Below are 25,845 nucleotides of genomic sequence, written 5' to 3'. Positions count from 1 at the left end.
TGCTCTGGGAAGCAGAGCTGGATGGTGATGGGGGTCTGCCTGCCTGACCTGCCCAGCACTGGGCCAGATTCTCATCACAGCTACAGGGGTGAACTCAGAGTTACCTTATTTACTCCCAGAGTTACCCTATTTACTCCCAGAGCAGCACAAGTGGGAATGAGATCTGCTGTGTGCAGGGTTGCCAGTGTCCATCCCATTTGGGGAGAGGCATGGGAAGGGATCAAGCCTCTGCCCATCTGAGTGGGGCAAGGCAAGGCCAGAGCCACTGACATACCCTGGCACTGCAGGGAGCAGGATGCCACCCGCTCGCTATCGGAGCCGCGCTCTCTCCTCCCACATTTCCTGGCATGCCCTTCAGAAACCATAGGCTTTCTCCTAGCAGGAGGGTTTTGGGTTGAGACCATCTAACCTCAGCATGATCATTTTACATGGGGGCTATTTATAACCTCCAGGGGCTGCTTTACTGAAAGCCTCTGCGAGTGGCTGAGGGCCAGACCCTTCTCCCACTCCGCGCGGCGCCCTTGCCGTGATCTCCACCACAGCCACGGCTTTCCCTGCTCAGGAGGAGAGGCTGGACTGGGCCAGAGCACACACATCTCCCAGGAACCCCAATTCTCCCAGATAAACACTGTCTCCTGCCTGCCTAAAAACCCAAACTCCATGTGCAGGGATTTGAGGTGCTGGGATGCCCCCACAGTGGCTGATGCTGTTCCTGAACATCCCAGCTCCAGCCGGCTTTTGCCAGGAGCGGATTAGGAAGTTTGTGCAAACTGCTTGGTCAGCAGAACAGGGAAGCCAAGCACCCCTGGCACACTGCTGGAGGGAAAAACCTCCCTGTCCCCCTCTTAATCCCTGCACAGGGATGCTAAAAACATTAACCCTGGGAAGCACCCCATGGAAGATAGCGGGGGCCGGATGAACCCCAGCCTGCCCACGGCCCCTCCCTGCTGGTATCTCGTTCTGCTTCCCACTAATCGGCCTCTCCTGTGTGTTACCCAAGAACGTGCCAAGTTGTGAGAATTACAGGCCTGTTAACTCCCGTGTTGTTCTTGGCACGGGCCGGGCTCCACTTGCTCGGGTAAAAATTATGATCTTTGTGAATAAGCCGTGTGTGTGTGTGTGTGTGTGTGTGTGCGAGAGAAAGAGGGGTTTTAAAATGATGATTATGATTGGTCATAGCCAGAGCTGTGTCAAAAGGACAGGGCTGGGATGAAAATGACTGAGCTGCTCCTGCTCCGAGTTACGCTGGTAGGAACCCGCAGTCATTTTAAGACATTTGCTCCAACTCTGGAACGAGGGAGCCAAGAGCAGAGCGTGCACAAACCGCCTTTTGCAGCATTCCTGGGACTTCGGATTCACTCCGCAGGAATGATTTCAGAGGCTAATTTTGTGTGTCTCCACTCCTGCTGTCACTTGACATTTGGGAATTTGGCAGGGGCGGTAGCTTGTGGCCAACTCCATTTTTTTTCTCGTTGAATTTGTGTCATCACCTGATTCTTTGCTCCAAACGGCGCTCTTTGGGTTTCTGGCACTGCAGGGGGCTGTGCTAATTTAAAATACAAATCTTTTTTTCTTCCCCCAAGAATCTCTTTCTTTATGATGTGGCCAACAGGACAAGCCTAGAAAACTCTTTTTCTCTCTCCTGCTTTTTTTAAAAAACTCAAACGATAGTCCTACAAAAAATGCCATACACAAAATGCCCACGTTCTTCTCATAAACCTTGCTAATATCAATGAGAATTCCTAGCGTGGGGATTTGCATTTCAATGAGAAAGAAATTAAATTTTCTCTGTAATTTTGGGTTGGGAGGAGCGGCGCAGCTTTTACAGTTCGGGTAACATTTTCAAACATGTTTTTACACCCAAAACTCCCTCTTTGCTAATGACACCAAGGCTTTCAAACAACCATATCCCTTCTGAAAACACAGCACGAGGGTTTTGGGAGCTTTTTCTATTAAACTTTCCCAGAAGGGCCTATTCTCAACAAAATTCCAAATACAGACAGCTTAAATACTGTTCCTTGAAGCCCTGTTAGTGTTTTTGCTGACTTTTGAAGGAAAAGAACCAGTGAGACTAAAAGTGCATGGAAAAGCAGCACAGAAAAGGACAGGGGAATGGTCTCCCAATTCATCCTGGAGACATCTGCCTGTGCAGAAAGACAGGAGCAGCACAGCAGCTGAGATATTTTAATGCCTTGCTTAGTTTGGGACTGAAATTCCGGGATTAGCAGCCTGATCTCTGTCAGGTAGCTCCAGTGGCAATTCCTGCCCCTGTCCTGGCAGCGAGCTGCGGATTCCTGGGGAACGCCCAGGGACTGGGGCGCTCTTTGCCGCTGGCAGATGTGGGAAGAGCAAAGCTCTGTGTGTGCGTGTGTGCCCGTGCAGGTGTGCATGCGTGTGGGGAATTATGCTGGAGCTGGGCGAGGGATCACCACGCTTGGCACCCACACAATGATAAGAAACCGTTGGGATTAGCATGTAAAGCACGGAACACCCTCCCTGGCTGATGCATAACCATAGCGCGGCTGCCTTCATGTCAGGGGGGCTGCTGGGTTCAAAGGGTGCTGCTCTCACCTCCCTCGCGCTCCTGCTGCTCATTTGTTCCTCAAAACCCAGACCTAATGGTGCAAAAAGTGACTTAATGCATGCAAAAAGGCTTCCAAGGTCAAGAAACCCACACAAACCCATCCCTGGCAACTTAACCAGGGGAGAGCCGGACTCTAACTCTAAAATCACATCCAGATTGTTCCCACTCAGCCATGCAGGAACACGAGGGTCTGGGGGTGACACTGGGACCCCCAGGTGGTTACCTTGGATTGGAGTTTGAGCCTGGGAGCCGAAGTGGCTCGGGGTGCTGAGGGATCCACGGGGGTTGGGTGTTGTCGGGGTGACTCTCATGGACTGGCGCAGCCGTTCCAGCTCTCCGTAGCGGTCGGTGAAGGGCTTGGCTTGGTCTTCCAGCTTTTGTCTGTGCCCTGGAACATGATAAAAGAGTCTGGTATCTGATCAGCTCCCCTTTGGCTGCAGCAGCCTGGTTACACAGGGAGCCAGCCTCTGTCTCTGTGGTTTGCTGTTACTCACACAGGATAATGGGTGCCAGCCCCGGCAGAGAGCAGCTCCCGGGGCAGGTGGACACACAGTGACCCACAGGGGAGGCTCCGGATCGTCCAGAAAGTCTCCAGTCAAGGAGCTGGATCAGGATGCCCCTGCCTGACCAACCTCCACCAGCCCTCACTGACTCTGAACACGGAGGGGAGACGTGCAAGGCAGGAGAAACCATGTGCTTGCAAAGTGGGGACTGGGGAACCAGCAAAAATTGAATTTTAAGTATTTTCTACAGCATTTGCTCATTGTTTAAAGAACAAACTCCCGTCTTACTCCAGCCCCCTCCCAGCTGTGCCCACCCAGCTCAGTCAGAGCCAAGTGGAGCTGCAGGAGGCACAGGAGGGATGGGATCAGCCCTCGCTGGTACCACACCTTGGCCACCTCGCTTTGCTTCTCTCTGTTCCTCTTTGCTCCCCATAAAACGGGCAGACTAATCACTCACCTCCCCCAGGCAGGGCAGCAGCTAATGAGCGTTCATAAAGCACTCCCAGCTCCTTAGGTAGCAGCTGCTGGCACAGGGCAGTAATTATTAAATTTATGCTAATTGTCCCGAGGCGAGAGGCGCATGAAACGCACTTGATACGTAACTTTCACATTTTACTGTATTAATCATCGCCAAACAGCTTCGCTCTCTCTGGACCGGATTCCAGTCTCAGTTACACCCGCACAAAGCTGGAGGGGCTCCAGAGGAGCCTCAGCTTTACATCAGTGCGGGGTTCAGACCTCGGCTTCTCCTTGTTCCTGCCCTGCCGCAGCCAGACTGCCCCACAACACCCCCGGCTCCCTGCACCTGCCACGGAGGGACCGTGCCCAGGTGGCACCGCCCCAGCCCGGCCCCATCCCAGCGCCCAGGGGCACTGGAGGTGTGCAGGCACGCCGGGAGAGAGGCTGGCAAGAAACCCTTCTGCAGCACTTCAGAGAGCTGGCCCTTATCAGATCCTGCAGCCCGACATCCACCAAGCCAAGCTCAGCCCTTGGTGGCTTCTGAAGAAGAAAAGGAAAGCAAAGCAGCGCGTTTAAAAGGCGATGAACGCAGGCACCTCTCGCCCCCCTGCCCTCCCCCCTCACATCTGCACAGCTCTGTGAGATGTGTCAGTTTATAGCAGAGTCACAGAAAGTCCCCACACTTGCCCCTCCTTAAATCCAGGGTCTGGTATCTCCTGATGTCCCACTTGCCTGGCTCAGGCTGTACTTGCCAGGCTGGCTGTGGGGATGCTTGGATGGGAGGGAAGCTCCAAGGGGAGCTCACACTCCCAGCTGAGCTCCACACCTGTCCCAGCCACAGATTCCAAGGGGCTTTGACCCCTCTCTGCTCCCTCCACAACCAGGTGAGCCCCACCATCCACTCCAAGCTCTACAATCTCCAGACTTCCAGGGATGTGAGAGTCCAAACCGAGAGAAAACGTGCTGGCCCCAGAGAGGAAAACTTGGGGAGGACAAACCCAGCAAAAAGCAAAACCCCAGCAGTATTTTGAAAATGTATTTTCCCTGCTGTGTGAAGTAAACCAAGGAAACCTCAAAGCAAGACCAAAAACAATCTATTCTCATCTCTGTGTGTCCCCAGACCTCAGGCGCCTCTGCATTATCCAGGGCCTTTGGAGCTGTGAGCAGCATCTGTCACATAGTGCTTTCTCCAGGGGAAAAGTGTGTGCACTGAGATGCCTTGTTTTAGCCCACATTTTATTATTGCACTATACATTTAAGCACAGAAGAAGGAAAATAGTGTTATATTTCACATTTACCCAGTTTTTTTGGGCAGAGCTTTGCAGGAAAGCCAAAAAGGACTTCAAAGACCAAGTTCCCCAGAAATCTAATGAAAATTAAATTCCCTTTCTCTATCTCAGCACAAACCCTATCCTGTGGTGGTATCTGGCATGTGACAAGGAAAATCCTGAAAAAATATATCAAGTGATCTCTATGCTGATAAAGTTTTGAAAGATTATTCAGCCATGCAGCCCCACCAAGGGCTTCATGTGCCTCTATCATGCTGCACTGTGGTTGCTCTGGTGCCCATGCTGTCTGAACGTGGGCACAGACCCGTGGGCTTTTCCAGCCTGGAGCAAACACATCCAGAAGGGGCTGGTTTGTGGGGAGACCCAGCAAAACCTCCCAAACCCCTCAAACTATCCTGCTGAAAAGGAAGAGGAAAACTTGATGCAAATATAAGTCAAGGCAAACACAGGGGTGGTGGGATCAGGCTCTTCCTAGCCCCTCTCCAGTCTGGGTCTCACCTTGTCCCCATGTGTGGAACCTGGCAGCCCCAAACCCTGTGAAACAAGGCAGAGAATGAGTTAAAAACCACCAGCTTGGCCTGCCAGCCCTCTTTAGCTCAGGCTGTCTCCCCAGGACTTCCTGCCGCTTGTCACTTCGGGCTGGGGACGTCAGACTTTGTCACGCAAGAGAGAATCGCTGTTAATGGGTTTCTTTCATCAGAACAACCTGAGCTTTTTAATTTCTGCAGCGGTTGGCTTCATTAAAAGCCCTTCCCCATCTGCCCACAGCTGTCACGGAGAGGAAACCAGTGAACAATGGCTCATACCTTAGAGAACAGGAAGGTGGTTTCTACCTTCACCCAAGCACTGACTCAAAGCCTCCCGAAGCCAGTGGGTGGATTTTCACTCGACTTCAAACAGCCCCAGCCCTCATCCCAAAAAAAATCTGTCTGAGAAGCCTTAATCACCCCAGCCTGTGAGTTTTGGGGCACAAAAGGCACAGCTGAGGTTGGAGGTTCTGCACTGCATTTCCAGCTGGGCCACCACTGGCTTGTAGGTCAATATTTATGGAAACAGCAGAGCCCAGCATGGTCAAATGGTGGCAGCTCCTGACCTTGGGCACTCCTTGTCAGCAGCGCCAGGGTTTTAACGCTGGATCAGGTTTCAGAATCTGTTAATTCTGGTATTGAACCTGACATGATGTAAACATTGACAGATCACCTACGATCCTGATGTAATAACAAGATCTGTATCAGCATATCAAACAAACTATCCCGTTGAACACTTCCCAGCTGGAAGAGCCAATGTGAATTTGACACTTTGGGCCAGTAATAAGAAGCATACTGGAAGTTTTGGGTGTTTCCTTGGAATGCAGACAGCGAAGCAGTGTGTGCCACACGAGCTCAGGCCCTCTGAGCCATGATTTAAAGACATGCTTTCTGCATTAAAATATTTCAAAGACCAAACAGAGTCTGCTCTTCCTTCTAGGAGTGTGCAACCTGATGTGGCTTCCCAAGCCAGGACCAGGATGGTGTTTCCAGGCTGTGGAGGGGGAGTTCCAAAAGCAGCTGATTTCCTCAGGTTACTGAGATGCAGAATATTAAATTGAGCAAAGGAAGAAAGGAGCTCCAGGAACTTCATGGCTCGAGCGACACCAAAATCCCAGAGCTGAGAGATTTGATTAAAAAGAACTGTCAGTGGGGTGAGTTGGAGCCCCAGTTCCCCGATTTCTCTGCAGATGGAGTTAGATGAGAGCAGAGGAGCTGCAGAGCCGTGCTGGGCTCGGAGCTGGGTGTCACGCTCATCCCCAGCCCCCGGCTCAGCAGATGTTGGGAAGTGGCTTGGCCCTCCCCGGGAGCCTGGCTGCGGAATGCTGGCGGCAAGCTGGAGCGGAGGAAACGCCGAGGGACGTTCACGAGCACACACACACACACTGCAGATCATTGCCTCAGCCCCAGACAGGAGGAGACACGGCCAGGAGAGGGTGGCATGGGCTGGCACAGCAGCCTTGAGCCACATCAGCCTCCTTCAAAGCATCCGAGCATCCCCCTGGCATTCCACCATCCTCCCACCGAGGCTGTGCTCAAATATTCCCAGCCTAACTCCGGGGCTGAGCCAGGCTCACCAGGAGCAGTCCCTGCACATAAAGCCTTAGTCTCTACACGTCCGTGAGAAGGGACCACAAGAAAGGGATCAGCGCTGGATAAAATTCTGTCTCAATGTGCAAAACACCTTTCAAATCCCTCCCGTGGCCCTCGAAATAGGTACTTCAGAGAGACACAGAGGCTGGAACTTTTTCCCAGTCTGAGTCTCGGCTAGACTATCAAGTCCCAGCATGTGCTCCAGAAAGAAGCCACATGTGAAACTCCCGTGTTATGGGAACAGCAGGCCTGTCCCTTGCAGCCAGTGCTGGGCTGGTTTCACCTTTGCACACCTCTAACACAAGGCAAGAACGTGGCTCAGGCTCCACCTGGAATCCCACCTCCAGCTCCAGACCTGCATGGGAAATGCCCAGCCAAGAAGAATTCGGGGAAGCCAAAGGGAAGGAGGGAGGGAGGACAGTGCAGGGGAAGGAGGGAGGACAGTGCAGAGCTGGGAGCTGGAAGGGACTCAAACATGACGCAGGATGACGGAGGTGCCCTCAGAGCCCCAGTGAGAGCCAGCCCCGCTGCTAAAATCAGAGCCCAGGAGTTCACAGGAGGGAAATGTTGGGAGGCACCGTCCCTTGTGCTGCCGAACAAAGTCAGGCACAGATAACTCATTATTCACATGTTTGAAGTGGGCCTGCTTACGCCATTTGGAAGGAGAATCAGTCACGGCCGGGCTTTGCTTTGGTTTCCTCTGGCTTTCGTGAGACACTGCTGCTACTGTCTTTCTGCAGCTCGGGGAGAAAGGAGAGTGTGGCGCAATGCGCCCCGGCTCGCTTGTCCTGGCACAGCCTTCACACCAACAACCAAAGGAAAATAATATTTAAAGGGGTGGGGGAGAGAATTAGGAAGGAAAAAAAAAAAAAAAAAGAAAAGAAAAAAAAAGGCTGCTAATTTATAAAGCTTTTTTAGCTGGTGGTGGTCTGAGATGAATTGGCTGCCTCTAAAAGGATGAAAATAAATATCCCTCTTTTTGAAGGAAATAGGCTGGCCCCGGGCCAGCTGGCAGGAAGCACAGAGATATGTTGCATTTACAGTAGGTTTTTTAGTGTCTGAAGCTCCAGCAGCGGGAGAGATGTTCGTTCTAGGCAGGCTGGGATTGATTAGGAGGCTTTGGGAGCCCCTGATCTCCTCTCACTCCTGGGTTAGTGCTGAGACCTCTCCTCTGCCTCGCTCCCTGCCCGCCCTGTGCCCACCCTGGCAAGTCTGATAAACCCTCTTGGGGCCTTAGATTGTGCTGGGAGACCCCAAAACTGAGCCCTCTGGAAGGAAAACAAAGCAGGGCATTAATTTAAACAGAAATCCAGGGTAGTGCTTCCAAAAGCTCCAGGGACCCGGGAGCTGTGGCCCATTCCCAAATCAAAGGGAACATCACGCCCAAATTTCCACACAACTGCAGCTGAAATGCCTGAAGGACACAGGATCCCTATTCCCAGGGTTTCAAGATTCTTTCTGGATTTGCACAAATATTTGAAGCCCTTCAGAAGACAGGGAAAGCTGAGGGTATTCTCAGCAGTGGGCAAATTTCATCAGGTTTAAGCATTCAGGCCACTTGTGCCTCGCTGAAAATCCCCACCAGAGCTTTCCTGCCTTTTTCCATCCAGAGTAAGAACACAGAAAATCTGCCCCTGAGACTGCAGAGTGAGCTGGGTGGGGGTTAAAAGTTGTGATTTACAGATATGAAAGCTGCAGGCCGGGTGTCACAGCGCAGCAGGTGGGTGCACATCTGCGGGAAACCGGGCAGCTTTCAGAACAGGGTGCAAAAACCACCAGCCCCGACTGCCTCTCTGCAGTCACTCCCCATTCCAGGAAGGCAAAATTCACTCGTGGGCTGTGATCTCCTTCTCATGGAATCAGGCAAACTCCCTGATTCCAAGATTCCTGAGCTGGGTGCTGGGAGGAAGCAGAGAGATCTCAAGGACATGCAGCTGGTATTGCCTCAGCCCCGGCTGAGATCAGATTTTCAGATTCCATACATCCGTGGAGAGCTGCCAGTCCCAGTGAGCTCCTGCTGCTATCTAACAACCTGCACTGGGACCTACCAGTAGAGCTGGTTCCTCCCAGTTCACAACCTGTTCCATTAGGGCCAGCACATCACATTCCTTGGGGTGACACTGGCTGAGGACACCGTGCCCGGGATGGGGAGGACAAGGTTGGGCTCAGCCCTGTGCAAGGAATGTGCCATGGTTCAGCTGATGGAGCTGAGATGTCCCTGCTCTGTGGGGAGGGAGCAGCAATTTGCCAGCCTGGCCTGTGCTGTTGGGAACAGACTTGAATTATCTCAAGGTTTGAGGATGCTGAGCGCTGCTTTTCCCTGCATTTGAATACTGATCCCCTCCATCCCAGGACTGAGCTCCAAGCTCCATCCCCAGAGCCTGGCTGGTGCTATCCTGCTGGATATTTACTTTGGATAACAGCTGGATAATAGCTTTGCACTGGCAGGAGGAGCCCCAGAGTGACGGCACCTGCACAGCACCCTCATCCTCATCCTCATCCTCCCTGCAATGCTGCTCCCCAAAGCCAAGGGAGCAGAGCTGACCATGGGGAAAGGATTCCCTGCTCCCACATCTGATTTGGAAAGGGGAACCTCCCAGCACAGAGGTTCCCATCCCACTGCCACCATCCCCGGAGGCTGGGAGGGCACCAGGGGCACTCCCTGCTCGCTGTGTCCCTCCTCTTCCTCGCCTCTCTGCCCCGCTCCCACCACAGCAGAGACACTGGAAAGAGTAAGAGAAAATAATGCAAACTCATGTCTGAGCCCCTTCCGCTGCAGGAGGAGGTTTGTGATTGATCTCTGCTGCCTGCAGGACAGGTGACTGCGCGCCGGCAGCGGAAGAGAAGGGTCGTAGGAACTCAATTTCATTTCACTCTGAGTCAAATCCTCTTCCTCCCTCTGCCACATCATTAAAGTGATTGGTTGCACCGATAAGCCCTTTCGGGAGGGAGAAACAAGATGTGTCCTGCCTGACATCTGATGTGATCTTGTGGTTTTGGTTTGATAGTTCTGGTCCTTTAGCTGTTGTCTTCCCTGAAACGAAACTTGTCTTTTAGCACTGCCAATTTTTCCCCCCTCTCTCCTTTCCAATCTGTGACTCTTCACTGTGTCCTCCCGAGCTCCTGAATCCTGCCTGAGGGAGCTGGGGCCACCCTGCATCAATAACCCTGCAAATCTTCCCACCAGCCCTCTGCACATCCCTGCTGCCCCCAGGAATCACAGACAGGTAAACTGAGGCACGGGGTAAATGCTGCTCCTTTGGGAAGGAGCGAAGCTCACCAATGGCCTTGTTGCACTGCTCACAAAAATCCCTTTTTGGTGCCACCTGCGTCCCATCCCAGCCCACCCATCCTCCTGCACAGCTCCCTTTGGATCACACCGCTGCATCCAGCAGGAATTTCTTTTGTTGTGTGTTTGAATTTGAGTTCTTGTTTGTATTTGAATTTCTTTTGCTGTGCCTTTGAACAGCCCCTGACACGACCCAACACCGAGCACCACCAACATCCTCCTGGAAAAAGCCTCCAATGCAACTTAACCCCCCAAACATCCCTCAATGACCACCAGATCCCACAGAAAACCCTTTTGATCAGTTTAGTGTCTCCCAAATTCGGGATCAATGCCCATTTCTCCATTCTGAGTTAATTCCAAGCCACCCCAGGGCCAGGTTTGCCTCTTCCACCCCAGCTGAGAACCGTGCCCTGGGGTTTTCCCAAAGCTTTCAAGAGCAGGAGGTGTTGCAACCAATCCCAACAAAGATTCCTTTGTAGGACGCAAGCAAAACTAATTTCCCCGTTCTGACTCCCAATATTGCTGCACTTAGAAAATATTGGATGTTTTCAAGCTAAATGATTCTGGAGTTGTTAGGCAGCAGGCGATTGGAAAGGAGAGACGGAATTTACTGCATGTGGCAAATAAAATAATTAGAGGAGTGCATTTACTGGGGCCCAGATAATTTCAGCCGCTCTGTAATTCCCTTTGAGGCTGGAACACAGCCTCGAGCTGCAGCACCAAAGGCCCTGGTGATGCTTGGAGCACTCTCAGGCAACTTCCATCCCTGCTCTGCTCTGCCCAGGGAATTCTCCATACCCTGGTGTCCCCTGGGATAACCCCAAGTCCCACTGAGATCCCCCTGGGGCTGGGGTCTTGCACAGCCCCACCACAGAACCCAGGGCCAGGCTGGGTTTGTCCCTGAGGGGTTTTTATCCACCCTGCTGCCAACACGGGGCATCCCAGAGGGGCAAATTTCCCTGGGATCAAAACGTGTTAGAGATGGGAAAACAGGCAGGGAAACATCCTGTGAGCCAGCACCGACCTGCAGAGGCTCCTGCAGGAACTGGGGAGCCCCAAGGATCCCCCAAAGGCAAGTGCAGGAATTGGGGAGCCCCAAGGATCCCCCAAAGGCTCCTGAAGGAACTGGGGAGCCCCAAGGCTCCCCCAAAGGCAACTGCAGGAATTAAAGAGCTCCAAGGATCCCCCAAAGGCTCCTGCAGGAACTGGGGAGCCCCAAGGATCCCCCAAAGGCAACTGCAGGAATTGGGGAGCCCCAAGGATCCCTCAAAGGCTCCTGAATAAACCAAAGCCCTTCCACCCCTCCAGCAGGAGAAGCAGACACCCACAGGAGCTGCACAGGTTCCATCCCGCAACAGCAGAGGCTGGAGCAGGGCTGGGATCACCCCAATCTCTGAGCAGCACCCCAAAAACACCCAGGGCAGGCACACAGCAATGCCACAGCTCCAGGATGGGCACACAGCGTTTCCTCCAACAGCATCAGCCCTGCCAGGGCTCAGGCAATAGGGAAGCCATAAAGGCCACTCAGGATTTCCTCCTCTTCCTCACCAGGGAAGAGGACAGGGCTCTAGAAGTGGGAAATCAGCTTGTTTTAAGTACTAAGTATTAAATTAGAACAGATTACATCAATATGACATGGACAAATCACTGCCCAGGAAGAGCTGAGGTCATTTATTTATTGAAATTATCTTGGATTGATTTTGTTGGGGATTTTTTTTCTCCTATTTATTCCTTCTTTTTGCCGTTTCCCTTATTTTTTTTTTCCCTATTCCCAGACAATCTGGGAACTGTCTGTGTATTTATTTCTAGCTAAGGACAAGCAGGGGAATAAAACAAAGACCTCAATAATACCCAAAACTATCACCCCACGGGAGCACTTCAGCACCGAGTCTGCTTTTAATTACAGAAAACATCTCCAGCTCAAGTTTTACGCAGCCCCACGAGGGAGCCTTTTGGCCAAGATAAAGATCTGGAATTGGACAATACTGGCACAGCCCACCCCTGTCCTGGGTCTCCACTCCAGCTTCTGAGAGGCACAAGACTCTCCAATGATTTATTCTCCAAGCACTTCCCAAATCTCTGAGGGTAAATGTGCAGAAAGCACAGGATCTCTGGATCTCTCTGGGCCCAAACCTCTGAGGGTAAATGTGCAGAAAGCACAGGATCTCTGGATCTCTCTGGGCCCAAATCTCTGAGGGTAAATGTGCAGAAAGCACAGGATCTCTGGATCTCTCTGGGCCCAAATCTCTGAGGGTAAATGTGCAGAAAGCACAGGATCTCTGGGTCTCTCTGGGCCCAAATCTCTGAGGGTAAATGTGCAGAAAGCACAGGATCTCTGGATCTCTCTGGGCCCAGATCTCTGAGGGTAAATGTGCAGAAAGCACAGGATCTCTGGATCTCTCTGGGCCCAGATCTCTGAGGGTAAATGTGCAGAAAGCACAGGATCTCTGGATCTCTCTGGGCCCAAACCTCTGAGGGTAAATGTGCAGAAAGCACAGGATCTCTGGGTCTCTCTGGGCCCAGATCTCTGAGGGTAAATGTGCAGAAAGCACAGGATCTCTGGGTCTCTCTGGGCCCAAATCTCTGAGGGTAAATGTGCAGAAAGCACAGGATCTCTGGATCTCTCTGGGCCCAAATCTCTGAGGGTAAATGTGCAGAAAGCACAGGATCTCTGGGTCTCTCTGGGCCCAAACCTCTGAGGGTAAATGCGCAGAAAGCACAGGATCTCTGGGTCTCTCTGGGCCCAGATCTCTGAGGGTAAATGTGCAGAAAGCACAGGATCTCTGGATCTCTCTGGGCCCAAATCTCTGAGGGTAAATGTGCAGAAAGCACAGGATCTCTGGATCTCTCTGGGCCCAAATCTCTGAGGGCAAATGTGCAGAAAGCACAGGATCTCTGGATCTCTGCCTCAAGGTCCAAAATTGCCCACAGGAATATGGGAACAGGGGATCATTTTGTCCCTGCTCCTCTTTGGCTCCCATCCCATAACCCCACTCCATCTTCCTCATCCCCAGCTATTTTAGGCTGACCCACACTCGTCTGCCACCCAGTAAATCCCAATTTCCCTGTGTCCCTGGACTGGGAGTATTTTATTTCTCCATCTCCAGGTTCCTGGAGCTGCCATTCCATAGAACACCATCCCAACCTTCCCACAGTGCTCCCAAACCAAGATTTCCCCTTTTCAGCCCATCTTTCTCACAGTTTTTTTGGTTTTTTTACCTCATATTCAAGCCAAGAGCTCACAATGCATGGGGTGAGGACAACCAGCACCGTGGGGACAGCGATGGCACAAACACCTCCACAGGAGGGACAAGGGGGTGCCACCCCCAAACTCCTCATTTCTGCACACCCCAAATTCCTCATGTCTGCACACCCCAAATTGCTAATTTCTGCACATCCCAAACTGCTTGTGTCTGCACGTCCCAAACTCCTAATTTAATGTCTGCACACTCCAAACTCCCCATTTCAGCACACCCCAAAGTGCTCATTTTAGCACACCCCAAAATCCCCATTTCAGCACACCCCAAACTCCCCATTTAATTCTGCACACCCCAAACTGCCCATTTAATTTCTGCACACCCCAAACTCCCCATTTCAGCACACCCCAAAATCCCCATTTAATTCTGCACAGCCCAAACTCCCCATTCAATTCAGCACACGCCGAACCCCCATTTCAGCACACCCCAAAGTGCTCATTTCAGCACACCCCAAACTCCTCATTTAATTCTGCACTACCCAAACTCTCCATTTAATTTCTGCACACCCAAAACTCCCCATTCAATTTCTGCACACCCCAAACTACAAAGCTCAGCACCCCCCAAACTCCCCATGTCAGCACCCCCCAAACTCCCCAGTTTAATTCTGCACACCCCAAACTCCCCATTGAATTTCTGCACACCCCAAACTCCCCATTTCAGCACACCCCAAAGTGTTCATTTTAGCACACCCCAAAATCCCCATTTCAGCACACCCCAAACTCCCCATTTAATTTCTGCACACCCCAAACTCCCCATTCAATTCAACACACCCCAAGCCCCCATTTCAGCACACCCCAAAGTGCTCATTTTAGCACACCCCAAAATCCCCATTTCAGCACACCCCAAACTCCCCATTTAATTCTGCACACCCCAAACTGCCCATTTAATTTCTGCACACCCCAAACCCCCCATTTAATGTCTGCACACCCCAAGCCCCCATTTCAGCACCCCCCAAACTCCCCCATTTAATTCTGCACTACCCAAACTGCCCATTCAATTTCTGCACACCCCAAACCCCCCACTGAATTTCAGCACCCCCATTTCCCAGCTCAGAACGCAGCGCTGCGAGCTCCCGTGGGAGGGAAACCCTCTCAGCTGAGCTCTCAGCAGCCTCAGAGCCCGAGAGCAGCGGCGGTTCCTGGAAACGCCTCGCTCGGGGGAGGTGAGAAGCTTTCCCACCCGCCGGCTACGTGACAGGGCCAGGGGACAGCCACAGCCCGGGGACAGCCACAGCCGGGGGGCTCGGAGCCTTTTTGGGCAGGGAAAAGCCACAGGGGGAGCCTGGGGCTGGGCAGGGTGGGCTCAGCTAGAAAATACTGCGGGGACAAGGTGGGAGAGGGGATGTGGAGTGCTGTGGCCACAAACCCCCTTGTCCTGTCCCCCCTTGCCCTGGGGACACGTTTGTGTCGCTTGCTGTGGTCACACCAAGCAGGGACACGAGCAAAAGCACCAGATCTGTGATGCACAGCCCAGAAATGAACAGGGCAGGAGGCACCAACAGCCAGCACGTCCATGGGGCTGAGCAGGGAACGTGGGGACACAGGGACCCACAAATCCTCCTGGTGTCCCCAGCAAGGACAGCAGCAATGGGGTGGGAGGCAGAGAGAAAGGATTAAATACAAAAGGGAGTTAGAAAGTGGGGGGAGAGGAGAGTGGGGGGATTTGGAAAAAAGGGATTTGGAAAGTGGGGGGAGAGGAGAGTGGGGCGATTTGGAAAGTTAATGGTAAACAAAAAAAAAAATAGTCCAAGAGGGGGGAAAAGGAATTTAAAAGGGGGAAAAAAGACTTTGCACAAGAGTTGTGGGCAGAAAGGGGCTGGAGCTGTGAGAGGGAGAAAGGAAAAGTGAGAGCAGAGAAGGTGAGAGTCTTGGGAAGGAAAGGAAGGAAAAGGGAGGGGAAGGGAAGGGAGGGCAGCAGGTGGGTGTGAGGGGAGGCCCTGGGGATGCTCCCTTCTCCCCAGGAACACACTGAACACCCCTGTGCAGCCCCCAGCCCTTCATCTCCCCACGTTCTGCCTGCTGGGGGTGATTTTGCAGCAGCTGTGGATGCGAGAGGGCTCTGCAGCCTGAACGCAGGCCTGCAGAATCGGGGTGGGGGAAAAGAAGGAAATTCCACAGGAAGTTCAAATATTTTATTACTTCCTGTTTGTACAAAGTATGTCAACACTTGGCACCCGCTGTGCTATTTGTTTAGAGCTGAGGTGCCAACTTGACAGAATGTCCCTTTTCTTGCTGTCCAGATCCAACCCAGGAAGAGCTGGAGCAGGAGGAAAAGGAGCTCGGAGCGAGCGGGGCACTGGAGGAGCCTGAGGAGGGGATGCTCCAGGAAAAGCAGCACTGATACCACCACTGATAGCACCCCAAGGAGCCTCCCCCTGCTCCCCCTGCACCCCCCAGCCATCCCCATCACCCCCAGACCCCTCGGGAGCTGGGGCTGGGCACGGCCTGGCTTGAAAGCCTCGCTCAAGGGCTCAGATAAAGGCATGGCCAGGGCTGGAGGATGAATGGGATGCCCAGAGGTGGAGCCCAGCCACAGCCCCGGCCCCAGAGCCCACAGGGATGTTGGCTGGAGGGATTTGCTGCAGCTGAGAAGGCGCTGCCCGGGCCTTTCCCAGGGTACCAAGACAAATGGCCAATTCTTTCCACGTCAAGGATGGGTTTTGTCCTCTCCACCAGCCCCACATCAGCCTCCAGCCCTGATCCCCACACCAGCAGCCAGCACACACCGGGGCCCATCTTTTGAAGCCAAGAAGGGGAAAAAAATTCCATCCATTTTTATGCCTACACATATTAACATACATATGTTAAAAAGTGTATATAGTATTTATAAATATAAATAAAAATTGCAATTCCTGCTCTCACCTCCCACAGCCAAACAAGGCAGAGCAGCCCCAGCCTCGGTGTTTGGCCCAAGGTGGGGATCCCCAGGGCTGTGCCAGCCCCGAATGCCAATGCTGGCACTGCCAGGGTGCTGTGCCCGGGAGCCACCCAGTGGCAGGTGAGCCAGGAAAAGCACCTCAGCTTTCCAGGATCATTTTACAGCTGCTGCTTCCACACTCAGGGTTTCTGCAGAGCAGGAAGGGGAGAAAGGTGTTATTCCATTATTTTTAGAAATTGTCATCTTCATTCAGAAGTATGGCGAGAAGGGAATTCTTTTAGAAATATTTTTTTCCCATTGGAAATTCATCGACCATAGGTTCAAGCACCAGGGTCAAACTGGGAGCCAAAACGTGACCAATAAATCTATGATTTCCTGAATAAAAGTCGAAAATAGCCACAATTTGGGGCTAAACCTTTTCTATCAGTGATTTATGGGTTGGGGGGTGCAGGGATGGGGGAGAGATCAACCTCTGGGGCCCACACCAGGCAAGGGCACAAGCAGCAAACAAACCCCACACAGATCTCCTCAAGGAGCCAACACTTCCAGCACAGTTTGAGGTCCAGAAATTATCACAAAAATAAAAAGAAAACTCCAGAAAATGCTGTCCTTGCAGCTGGGCTGTGTCCCAGGGAGGGCACCCCACAGCAGAGCCAGCACAAGCTGCTCCATCCCCTGATTGCCACGGCCTCCATATCAGAAAACTGAGCTGAGGGATGGGAGCTCTGGGGTGAAATGCTGAAATTCAGGAGGAACGGGTGTGATTCACCTGGGTTTGGCTGTCAGGGAGGCCAAACCGAGCTCCAAGAGTAGCAACTATCTCCCCTTGTATTATTATTTATGTATTCCTGATGGTGAGGATGATGATGATGATTATTATTATTAGAAAGGCGATGTGATGCAGCTGATAAGGGGCTGAGCCAGCAGTCAGGAGGGCTGGTTTCTATTCCTGACACTCCTGGCAGAGTTGTGAAATTCCCTGCCCAGCCCTGGGGCTGAGCCCCAGCACCCACCACAACCCACAGGTGCCCCGCACCAGGGACCTGCCTGATGTTTCTGGCTTCAAAAAAAAACCCCACAACAGCAGCGTTGGATTTAGAAGCTGGAATGCAGGAAATCCATCCTCGACAGGCTCCAAAATAAAATCAATGACGGGGGAAAATCCTCCAAAGCCCGATGCAAATAAACCCCCCTGGCCCAGGGAACGGCCTCCACCTGGCCTGACATCAATGGGCACCGATGGCCCGGCGACAGCATCAACAGAAAATGTTTTTGGAGGCGTTTTTGAAGGATCAAACTGCTTCCCCTCGCTGCAGGCACCACGGCCTGACACGCAAAGGGAACAAACTGGGCTTTATAGTGCCGGGGTGCTGCTGGGCCAGCAGGAAGGCAAAGCTGGGGATGGAGCCCCCAGGGACAGGATCCCAGCACACAGGAGGGTCCCACAGGGTAAATCACCCTCGAGGCAGAGGAAACTCTGCGGGCAGCAGCTCCTGAGAGGGTCCCTGGGCTGATGGAACACCAAAGGCAGCTCCGAGCAGCCCGACACCGAAAGGCAGCCGGGCAGGGCAGCTCCCGGAGCCTCCCTGAACCACGAGGCTCCATCCTGCCCCCGGGAGAGCCTCCCCAGCACAACACAGACGCTTCTGCGGTCGCAGAGTCTCTCTGGTTTCTCCAGGCTCAGCCCCCGGCCGCGGGCGCTGCCAGCCCCAGCCTTTGAGAGCCCGAAAGCGAAACCACCGCGGAGCCGAGGGGAAGGAGCTCTGTGCCAGGACAGGCACCGCCTCAGCACCCGGGGAACCTGCAGCATTTGTAGTGTAATCAGCCAGCAATCAGCCCCCAAAGCCGAGCACAGATCCCTGGTTTCATAACCCCCCAGTCCCCCTGTGCAGCGCCAGGCTGGGCCTGGAACTTTTGCCATCGAAGCCTAAAGAGTTTTCCCAACATCCCAACGTGGAGGTGTGAAATTATCCCTCCAAGATGGGTTAGGGAGCTATAAACCATCCCTCCATGGTGGGTTAGGGAGCTATAAACCATCCCTCCATGATGGGATAAGGAGCAGGAGGCAGCAGGGAGGGACACGGGAAAATCCGAGCAGCCAGCGGTGCCACCCCAACGCCATCCCTGAGCTCCGTGTGCCAGCTCTGCACCCTGCACCCCTCAGGCACGGAGAGCCCGGACCCTGCACCCCCTCCCCACCATGACCAGCGCTGCCAGACCCCCAAAGCAGCCCCTCAGCAGCCCCTCACTTACTGCGGGGCTCCCGGGGCCCGTCCACGGTCACTTTGATGGCTCGGTGGTAGGTGGCCACTTGCGTGGGGTTGGTGAACACCGTGATGGTCAGGGTGAAGCTTTTCCCTAAGGACGGTGGGGAAGGAGGGGAAAAAAAAACCAAACAGAGGTGAGGATCCCACATGGGTTCAGCTCCTGTGAGAGAGAGAGGCTGGGACAGGAATCCCGCACACATCATTGCATTTAACGAGCCGTGAGTGCCCAGACACAGCCCTGGAGCCGCAAGGAAAAGTCCCAATTCTCCTGCCCTGCCCTGTCCCCGTATCGGCCCCTCCATCCAGGGCAGCCCCGGGGGTTTTCCCACTCGGACCCTTCCCCTTTTCCGCGGTGACCCAGCCCTGGGTCAGCTCTGGGTGCGGGATCCCCTCGGGGATGCTCCTTTGGGATGGAGCCGGGATCACCCGCAGGGATCCAGGGCCCGATCCTGTTCTTGTTTCCACTCGGAGGGAGCTGTGCCATGAGGGAACCCGCGGGAGGGCCAAAAACCGGGAACTGCAAAATGGGAACTGAACCCGGCCGGCAGACAGAGAGCTCTGCAGGGACTGTCCCCTCTCCATGTCCCTCAGCCCTGCCCACAGAGAGCTGGAACCTGGGAAAGGGTTTGGGTATCCTCAGGGAGGATTGCAGAGGTGATTTTGAAGCACCAACCTGTCACCTTCTATGCAAAAAAAAACCAGAACAAAAAAAAAAAAAAGGAATGAAGCATTGAAAAGCTCTTGGAAGCCAAATTTTGCAAGGAGAGCCCCACTTGCCCCAGCAGAACAAGTTTCCATCCACAGCCTGAAATTGCCTTTATCATCAGAGGGTGTCACCAGCCCTGGGCCCACCCTGACCCCAATCTTTTTACCTCCCAGAGCCTGAGCAGCTTCACCCCAGCCCCTCTGTCCCAGCCTGGCTGTGGCAGAACAGAAACCCCCCAGGAAGGGCCTCAGTTCTCCCTCGGGCTCCCCAAATTCAGGAAACCCTCGGCTGGAGGCTGCGCAAACCACTCTGACCAAGCCCTGCGGGATTCCCGAGGTGTCAGAGGCCTGAACCCCGGCTGGGTATCAGGTCTAAACCTCGCTGCGATGGATTTCTGCTCCTCCAGCCTTTATTCCACAGATAAAAGCAGTGAGGAGCCGCCTCCTTTCCCTTTTCCCCTGGAGCAATCGGGGGTCTTCGGATCCCCGACCATCGGGTCGGACCTGAGAACATCCACAGCAAAACTAAACAGGATTTATCCAGCTAGGAGCAAAAAAAAAGGAATAAACCGAAAAAATGAAATTTTGTCTCCCGAAGAACATCCTGGAATTATCCCAGGTGGGAGAACTGCTCTGGTGAGCACGGAAAGGAGGGAATGCGGGTTCTAAAGCGACAGCGATCGCCAATCCCCGCCTCACCTCGGCTCTCAAACCAGGAATGAGCAACGCAAAAACCTTCGGCTCATTTTCTGCACAGAGAGGACATTTGGGAGGGCAAAACAAATAGAATTATTTCATTCTGAATCCCCGAGGACGCAGCCCCTGCTGCCAACCTGCAGGGACGGGATGAGCCCACGGGGGATCCCAGAAAAAACAACCAGCACCGAGGGTTTGGGGATAAAAAACAACCGGCGCCGAGGGTTTGGGGGAAAAACCCTCACAGAACCAGTGCATGGGGTGAGGAGGATGAGCAGCAATTATTTAGGGAATTCGAAGGGGTAAACATTTAGGAAATTTGAAGCCCTTCAAATTCCCTAAATAAATGCAGGCAGCGTGTGGCAAAACCCGGCTGTGAGGCACAGAACCTCAGAGCTGAGCCCGACACCTCCGTGCCCCTGTTTAAACTGCATTAATACTGATTTATTTATTATTATTATTATTATTATTATTATTATAATCTTGAATTTTTTATTCTCCCCGTGAAACAACCTCCCTGCTCCGGAATCCCTCGCCGCAGACACAAACCCAGCCCGGGCCGGTTGTGCCTCTCTCAGAAAGCTGCCCTGAACCGAAAATGATGATTCTGCCCCAGCATCGCTTTGAGTCATTTCCCGCCTTCTCAGGAAGCCGGGCTGGGGTTTCTCATCCCCGCCGTGCCCCGGCAGAGCGGGCTCGGGGCTGGATCGCGGCTCCAGGGGATGCTCGGGGGGAGATTCCAGCCGGGAGAACAGGCAGAGATGCACCGGGGACAATTTTCATTTTATACAGCTCAACCTGAGTAAAAAAAATCTGATTTTTTTCCCATCTTTGCCTTGCACTTGGAGGTTTGAATTTATTTTTTTGAAGGGGATTTAGGAGCGGCTCTTCCCAGCTCACAGCACCAGGAATAATCCCTGACGCTTTTTTACTAAAAACACCCAAATTGGCCCGGTTCAAGCGGTGTTTTCCCAAGGAGAGCCTGGCTGCAGGGATTTTGCAGGCTCCTGCAGCTCGGGCACACGGCAGGGCTGCAGCAGGACCCGTGTTTACCGATCCACACGTCCTCCCTTCGGATTTACACAAACATTTGTACACACATGGGGAAATATTCCGAATTTCTGCCAGAATAAATGAAAGCAGCACCGGGCTGTCGGGGATGGAGCCAAACGAGGCAGAGCGAGTGCGACACCCGGGATGAAAATTCAATAAAAATTCGATGATTTTTCACAGCAAACTGCTCTGAAAGAGCCTCCCCGTGCCGGGGAGTGAAATCCACCCTCGGCACGGCGAGAAAACCCCACGGAGCCGCCCTCAGGGAGCCCCGCTGGGGCTGCTCCTCTCCGAATATGACAAAGCCTCACCCCACGCGAATATGTAAAAAAAAAAAAAAAAAATTAAAATAATTAGGGCCCGAGTCCCGCCCGTTAGAGGCAGCGGGGAAGGAATTTATTCACCGAGGGCTTCATGAGACCCAACTCCTGCTAATTCCGAGCCTGAGAGTGCGGAGGAAGCGAGGAAGCGAGTTAATAATGAATTCAAGAGTCACGCTGAGATTGGGCTGCGTTCAGTTCGGAAATTTGTGCGAGGATGAAGAAGAAAAAAAAATAAAAAAGGAAAAAAAGCCCAACCAGAAAGAAAAGAGCCGAAGAGAATAATTGATTACAGAAATGAAAGCTTAATTCATAAAAGAAAAACATTTTCCATCCATCAACCTGCAACCAGTTAAGTGGAGAGTTTTAAAGAAACTGCAACATGGAGAAGGAGCCAACAGGAAAAAGGAAATGTATGAAAGAATGTAAACTATTCAAGTTTCATAAAGAGGAACAAGTAAACAGTTATTACATGCAAATAATTCCTAACATCACTGCTTTTAATTAATGCGGAGAAGTCAAAATATATCTGACACTGTGTGTATACATTTGAAGCCTTTGAGAAAGTGCTGCCATATGGCCATTAAAATATCGAGTTCTTATTCGGGCTCAAAGGCAGCACTGAGGGCTCCGATCTGCAGCGTTTTCATTGGTGAGGAAATGCTGAAATTCTATTTATACACTCGGAAACGCAGGTACAGGCAGGGCTCCGTGTTCAACATTTCCAGGGGATTTATTTCGCTCTGCTCGGGTGGCACGGACGGATTGGTTTGGAAAAGCCAAATTGCCGTCCTGCTTTTCCCTGCCACGAGCGGGGGGAAATTGAGTAAAAATCCCCCCCGAGCAGCCGCAGCTCCCTCCCAGGCCGAGCCCTGCGCTGTTATTTCACTTTAAACTCTCGATTTTCGCCATTTAAAGCCGAGCTGCCAGGTGGGGTTTGCTGCCTCCTGCGTGATGGGAGAAACCGGGGAAGGTTCGGGCTGGGGCCGCCTTATTTGTGTTTAGAGATTTAGAGATATTTAGATATATTTGTGTCTGTATTTTAAATTGTTTTTCATCTGCTCCGCCCATTCCCGACACCTGGGCAGAGAAGGAGCCCTGGGAGGGGCTGCTCCCGCATCCCTCCCGCATCTTTCCTGCATCCCTTTCATCCTCGGGAACCACTCTGGGGCTGGGGGGCTTCTCCCGCCAACGAAACCACGGTTGGAATAAAATATAATACAGAATAAAATAAAATAATAATAATTTTAAAATAAACAACCAAAATAAAATTTAAAAATAAAATTAAAAATATAAAATGTAGTAATAAAACAATAAGAAAATAGAGAAATATTTTTCGTCGCTTTTTCTTTTTTTTTTTTTCCCCCCCCCTTATAAAAACAAATAAAAGGCCAACCATTTCCTGGCCGGTACCTACCCCTGCCGCTTCTCCCAACAAATCTGAGGTCGTTAAATCTCGCCACTTGGTTTTTCATCACGGCCGAGGCGTTGCGCAGCTCCGCCGAGTAATTCTCGTCGTTCCCCGCCATCACCGTGACCACGGTCCCGTCGGGGACATCTCCGAGCGCCACGACCTGGGGCAGGGCCAGGGCATTTCAGCCTCAGACCGACCTTCAGCGGAGCCGACCCGCGCCGCGCTTCCCCCCTGAACCGCGCAAAAACACCCCAAAGCAAAACCAAAAGCGGCCCGAGCCCCCGAGGGAGGCGGAGAAAACCGGAGAGGGGAAAAGAGCTCGGAAAGGGTTAAAAGCAGACGGGGGATCGGCGGGGAGGGGGTGAAGGGGGGTCAGGCCCCGTCGGAGGGGTCTGCGCGTTTATTTTGTCGGATTTGGGGTGAAAATCAAGCGGTGCCGAGCGCGGGGCGGCCGCGGGTGAGGCCGGCGGCCCCGGGGAAGGGCCCGGGGAGGTGCAGGGACCGGGGAAAGGCCCCGATCCCTCCCGGGGAGCAGCCCCGGAGCCGGGGGAACCCGATGTGGAACCCCGTTCATCCCCCCGGGCTGCCGGCACCGCCCTGCCCCGCTCCCGGCCCCGTTTGGGCTTCCCCCGGCCGGACCGGGGGTTACGGGGATGCCCAGCCCGGGGTGCCCCGGGGAGCCCGGGCAGCGCAGCCCCGCACCGAGGATTCAGCTCTTCGCTCGGCTTTTGGCAGATTAGATCTGCCTTCCCTGCCTCGCTCTCCCTCTCCCAGGAAGGTAATTAACCTCCATCTCATTAAACTTCAAAGTTGCCTGAGAGCTCCTAACTGTACGGAATATCTAAGATGCCGTGACCGCGGGGCAATGCGGAGACTTGATTAAAAATAATAAACTGGGCTGTTTGATTAAAAATAATAACCCGGGCTCCCTCGGCGGCGATGTCAGGAGCGGTTTAAAGGGGAAAGGGCGAGCGGGTTGCGGCTCGGTCCCGTCGGGGCTCGGCACTCACCTTGAAGGCGACGGGCAGCGTCTTGTTGCACCTCCAGTGCGACGGCAGCACGGAGCACAAGAAGTTGGGGCTGTCGGTGCGCACCAGCTCGCCGGCGTGGTCGGCCAGGACATCCACGACGGAGCGCACCTCGGGCCGAGCGCGGGCGCCCGGCGCGGCGGCCCCCAGCGCCCCGCTGTTCTCGCCCATCTTACCGCAGGGGAACGCCGTGGACGGGGGAGTGAAGCGCCTGCTGGTGCTCGGGTCTACGGGAATACGCATCACAACGGCGGGCGGCGCGGAGCCGGGCGGGACGGGCGGGCACCCGGCGGGGCTCGGCGGGCGGCGGCGGCGGAGGCGGCCGAGCCCCGCGCTGCCTCGCTCCGTGCCGGCGGAGCGCCGTCCTCGGCGGGGCGGCGCGGGGGGAACGGCGGCGGCGGCGGCGGCTCGGGGGATCGGGACCCGCGCGGCTCCGGGGCTCGCCGCCGGTGGGTGGGCTGCGCTCCGTGCCCGGTGCCGGTGCCGCTCCCGGTGACGGCTCCCGTGCCGAGCCCCAGCCCCGCTGCCGGCCCCGCCGCGCCGCCCGGTACCGTATTTACTGCCGGCCCCGGCGGGGCGGGGCGGCCGTGACGGACGGGCCGCTCCGCCAATAGGAGCCCCGCGACAGGCACTGGCCCCGCCCATCAGTCCTTTCCCTCTGGGCGGAGGGCGTGGCTATGAGCAGAGAGGCGTGGTTTGTACCGGAGTGGGCGTGGTTATGCGTGATGGGCGTGGTCTCTGCGGGACACGCCCCGGCGGGCGCACGTCGGGGCTCCGGTGGTTTCTGGCCGCCGCCGCCGCCGCCGGGGAGGTTTTGGGGTGCGGTGGGGCCGGTTTGGGGCCGGAGCCGCGGCCGTGCGGAGCGGCTGAGGACACAGCGCGGCCCCGCAGCCCCGCGCTCCCGCGGCCGTCCGCACCCTCCCCGCTGTGGCGGAACCGGAGCGGCGGCAGCGGCGGGGAGCACCGGCACCACCGGCACGCGCGAACCCGGCGGGGGATTCGCCTGTCGGGCTGCGCTGAAAACCGCGGCTCCCAAACCTCCTCCTTCTGCCCTCCCCAAAACCGTGACCCGCCCCAGCGCCGGCGGTCTCGGGGCGCCCGTAGCCCCCGGAGCCCCCGGCAGCGCCCCCGGGGCTGCGGCTGCGGGCAGGGCCGGCGGCTCCGGCCGGAATCCGTTGGCGAGAAAATTCGTGGCGAAGCCGCCGGTTCTGCGGCAGCAAACACAACGAAGGCGGCGGCTCCCCGCGCCCCGTGGGTGCCCCGAACCGGGGCAGCACCGCGGGAGAGGAGGAGGAGATTGCTGTGCCCGCGCTGCTCCCCGGCTGTTTCCCGATGCCCGGCTCGGTCCTACGGTGTTTGCAGACCGGCACTGTCCGTCCGAGGAGCCGGCCGGGCCGCGGCGTTCCCGGCTCCGCGCTGCCCGGTGTGGAACCCAAATTTCCTTAAAACAAGCCGAAATAAAGCCCAACACCAGAAAATCCTCCTTTCCCTGTGTACTAAACCATTTTCCTCCACGAGCCGCCGTGCCTCGAGGGGCAAGCCCGGGCCGGGCTCTGCAAGCCCCAGAACCCCCGGTGCTCCTCCAGAAATAAGCCACAACAACAATAAATAAATACACGTTATTTTTAACGGAGGAGCGGCGGTACCGGCCCGCGGCTCCCGTTACACCGAGACAACCACCGGGACCCGCGCCGGGACCATCGAGCCCGCCGGGAGCAGCCCCGAGCCCCGCCAGCCCCGGCGCTACCGGCGCTCAAATTCTGCCCTTTTTAGGTGAAAGCGGCCGCCGGTTCCGTTCTGCTTTTCGCCCCCCGTTCGCCAGCGGGGGGAACCCGCACAAGCTCCGGGGCGGGGGCAGGGCTGCGGGCGGGGCCGGGGTTTGCCGGGGGTCGGGCACGGCCCGTCCCGGTGCCCCCGGTACCCCCGGCGGGGCACGGAGCGGTGACCGGGGGGCGCAGGTGGGGCCCGGCTGCAGTTCCGCCGT

The 25,845-nt window shown here is 54.6% G+C and overlaps 2 protein-coding genes across 2 annotated transcripts in view; both read right to left on the bottom strand.

The window, feature by feature from the left end:
• RUNX3 (RUNX family transcription factor 3) overlaps positions 1-24,104 on the bottom strand; it is a 32,897-nt gene extending 8,793 nt beyond the window's left edge. Inside the window, exons 1-4 of the mRNA XM_054292276.1 lie at positions 23,844-24,104; positions 22,837-22,993; positions 18,632-18,736; positions 2,808-2,972 (exon numbers count right to left, since the gene is read on the bottom strand). Of these exons, the coding sequence (XP_054148251.1) occupies positions 2,808-2,972; positions 18,632-18,736; positions 22,837-22,993; positions 23,844-24,104 (688 nt within the window). The remainder of the gene's footprint in view (positions 1-2,807; positions 2,973-18,631; positions 18,737-22,836; positions 22,994-23,843) is intronic.
• Positions 24,104-25,562, bottom strand: LOC128947761 (basic proline-rich protein-like). The gene is made up of 4 exons (XM_054292200.1): positions 25,528-25,562; positions 25,226-25,302; positions 24,564-25,069; positions 24,104-24,463 (listed from the first exon to the last, which is right to left on the bottom strand). The coding sequence occupies exons 1-4, from the start codon at positions 25,560-25,562 to the stop codon at positions 24,104-24,106; spliced, it is 978 nt and encodes a 325-aa protein (XP_054148175.1).
• Between the last annotated feature and the right edge of the window lie 283 nt (positions 25,563-25,845).

The sequence above is a fragment of the Melozone crissalis genome, unplaced genomic scaffold, assembly GCF_028551555.1.
Source record: "Melozone crissalis strain CALT ecotype California unplaced genomic scaffold, PUWL_Pcris_2 ptg000108l_1, whole genome shotgun sequence".
In the NCBI taxonomy this organism is placed as follows: domain Eukaryota; kingdom Metazoa; phylum Chordata; class Aves; order Passeriformes; family Passerellidae; genus Melozone; species Melozone crissalis.
This window is presented reverse-complemented; position numbering and strand designations above follow the sequence as displayed.

Coding starts and splice junctions, on each gene's coding strand:
- LOC128947761 (XM_054292200.1), bottom strand. CDS start 25,562: ATGGTCCCGGCGCGGGTCCCGGTGGTTGTCTCGGT. Junction 25,070..25,225: donor TCCTCGGACGGACAGTGCCG/GTCTGCAAACAC, acceptor TTGCTGCCGCAG/AACCGGCGGCTTCGCCACGA. Junction 24,464..24,563: donor GCATAACCACGCCCACTCCG/GTACAAACCACG, acceptor CTATTGGCGGAG/CGGCCCGTCCGTCACGGCCG.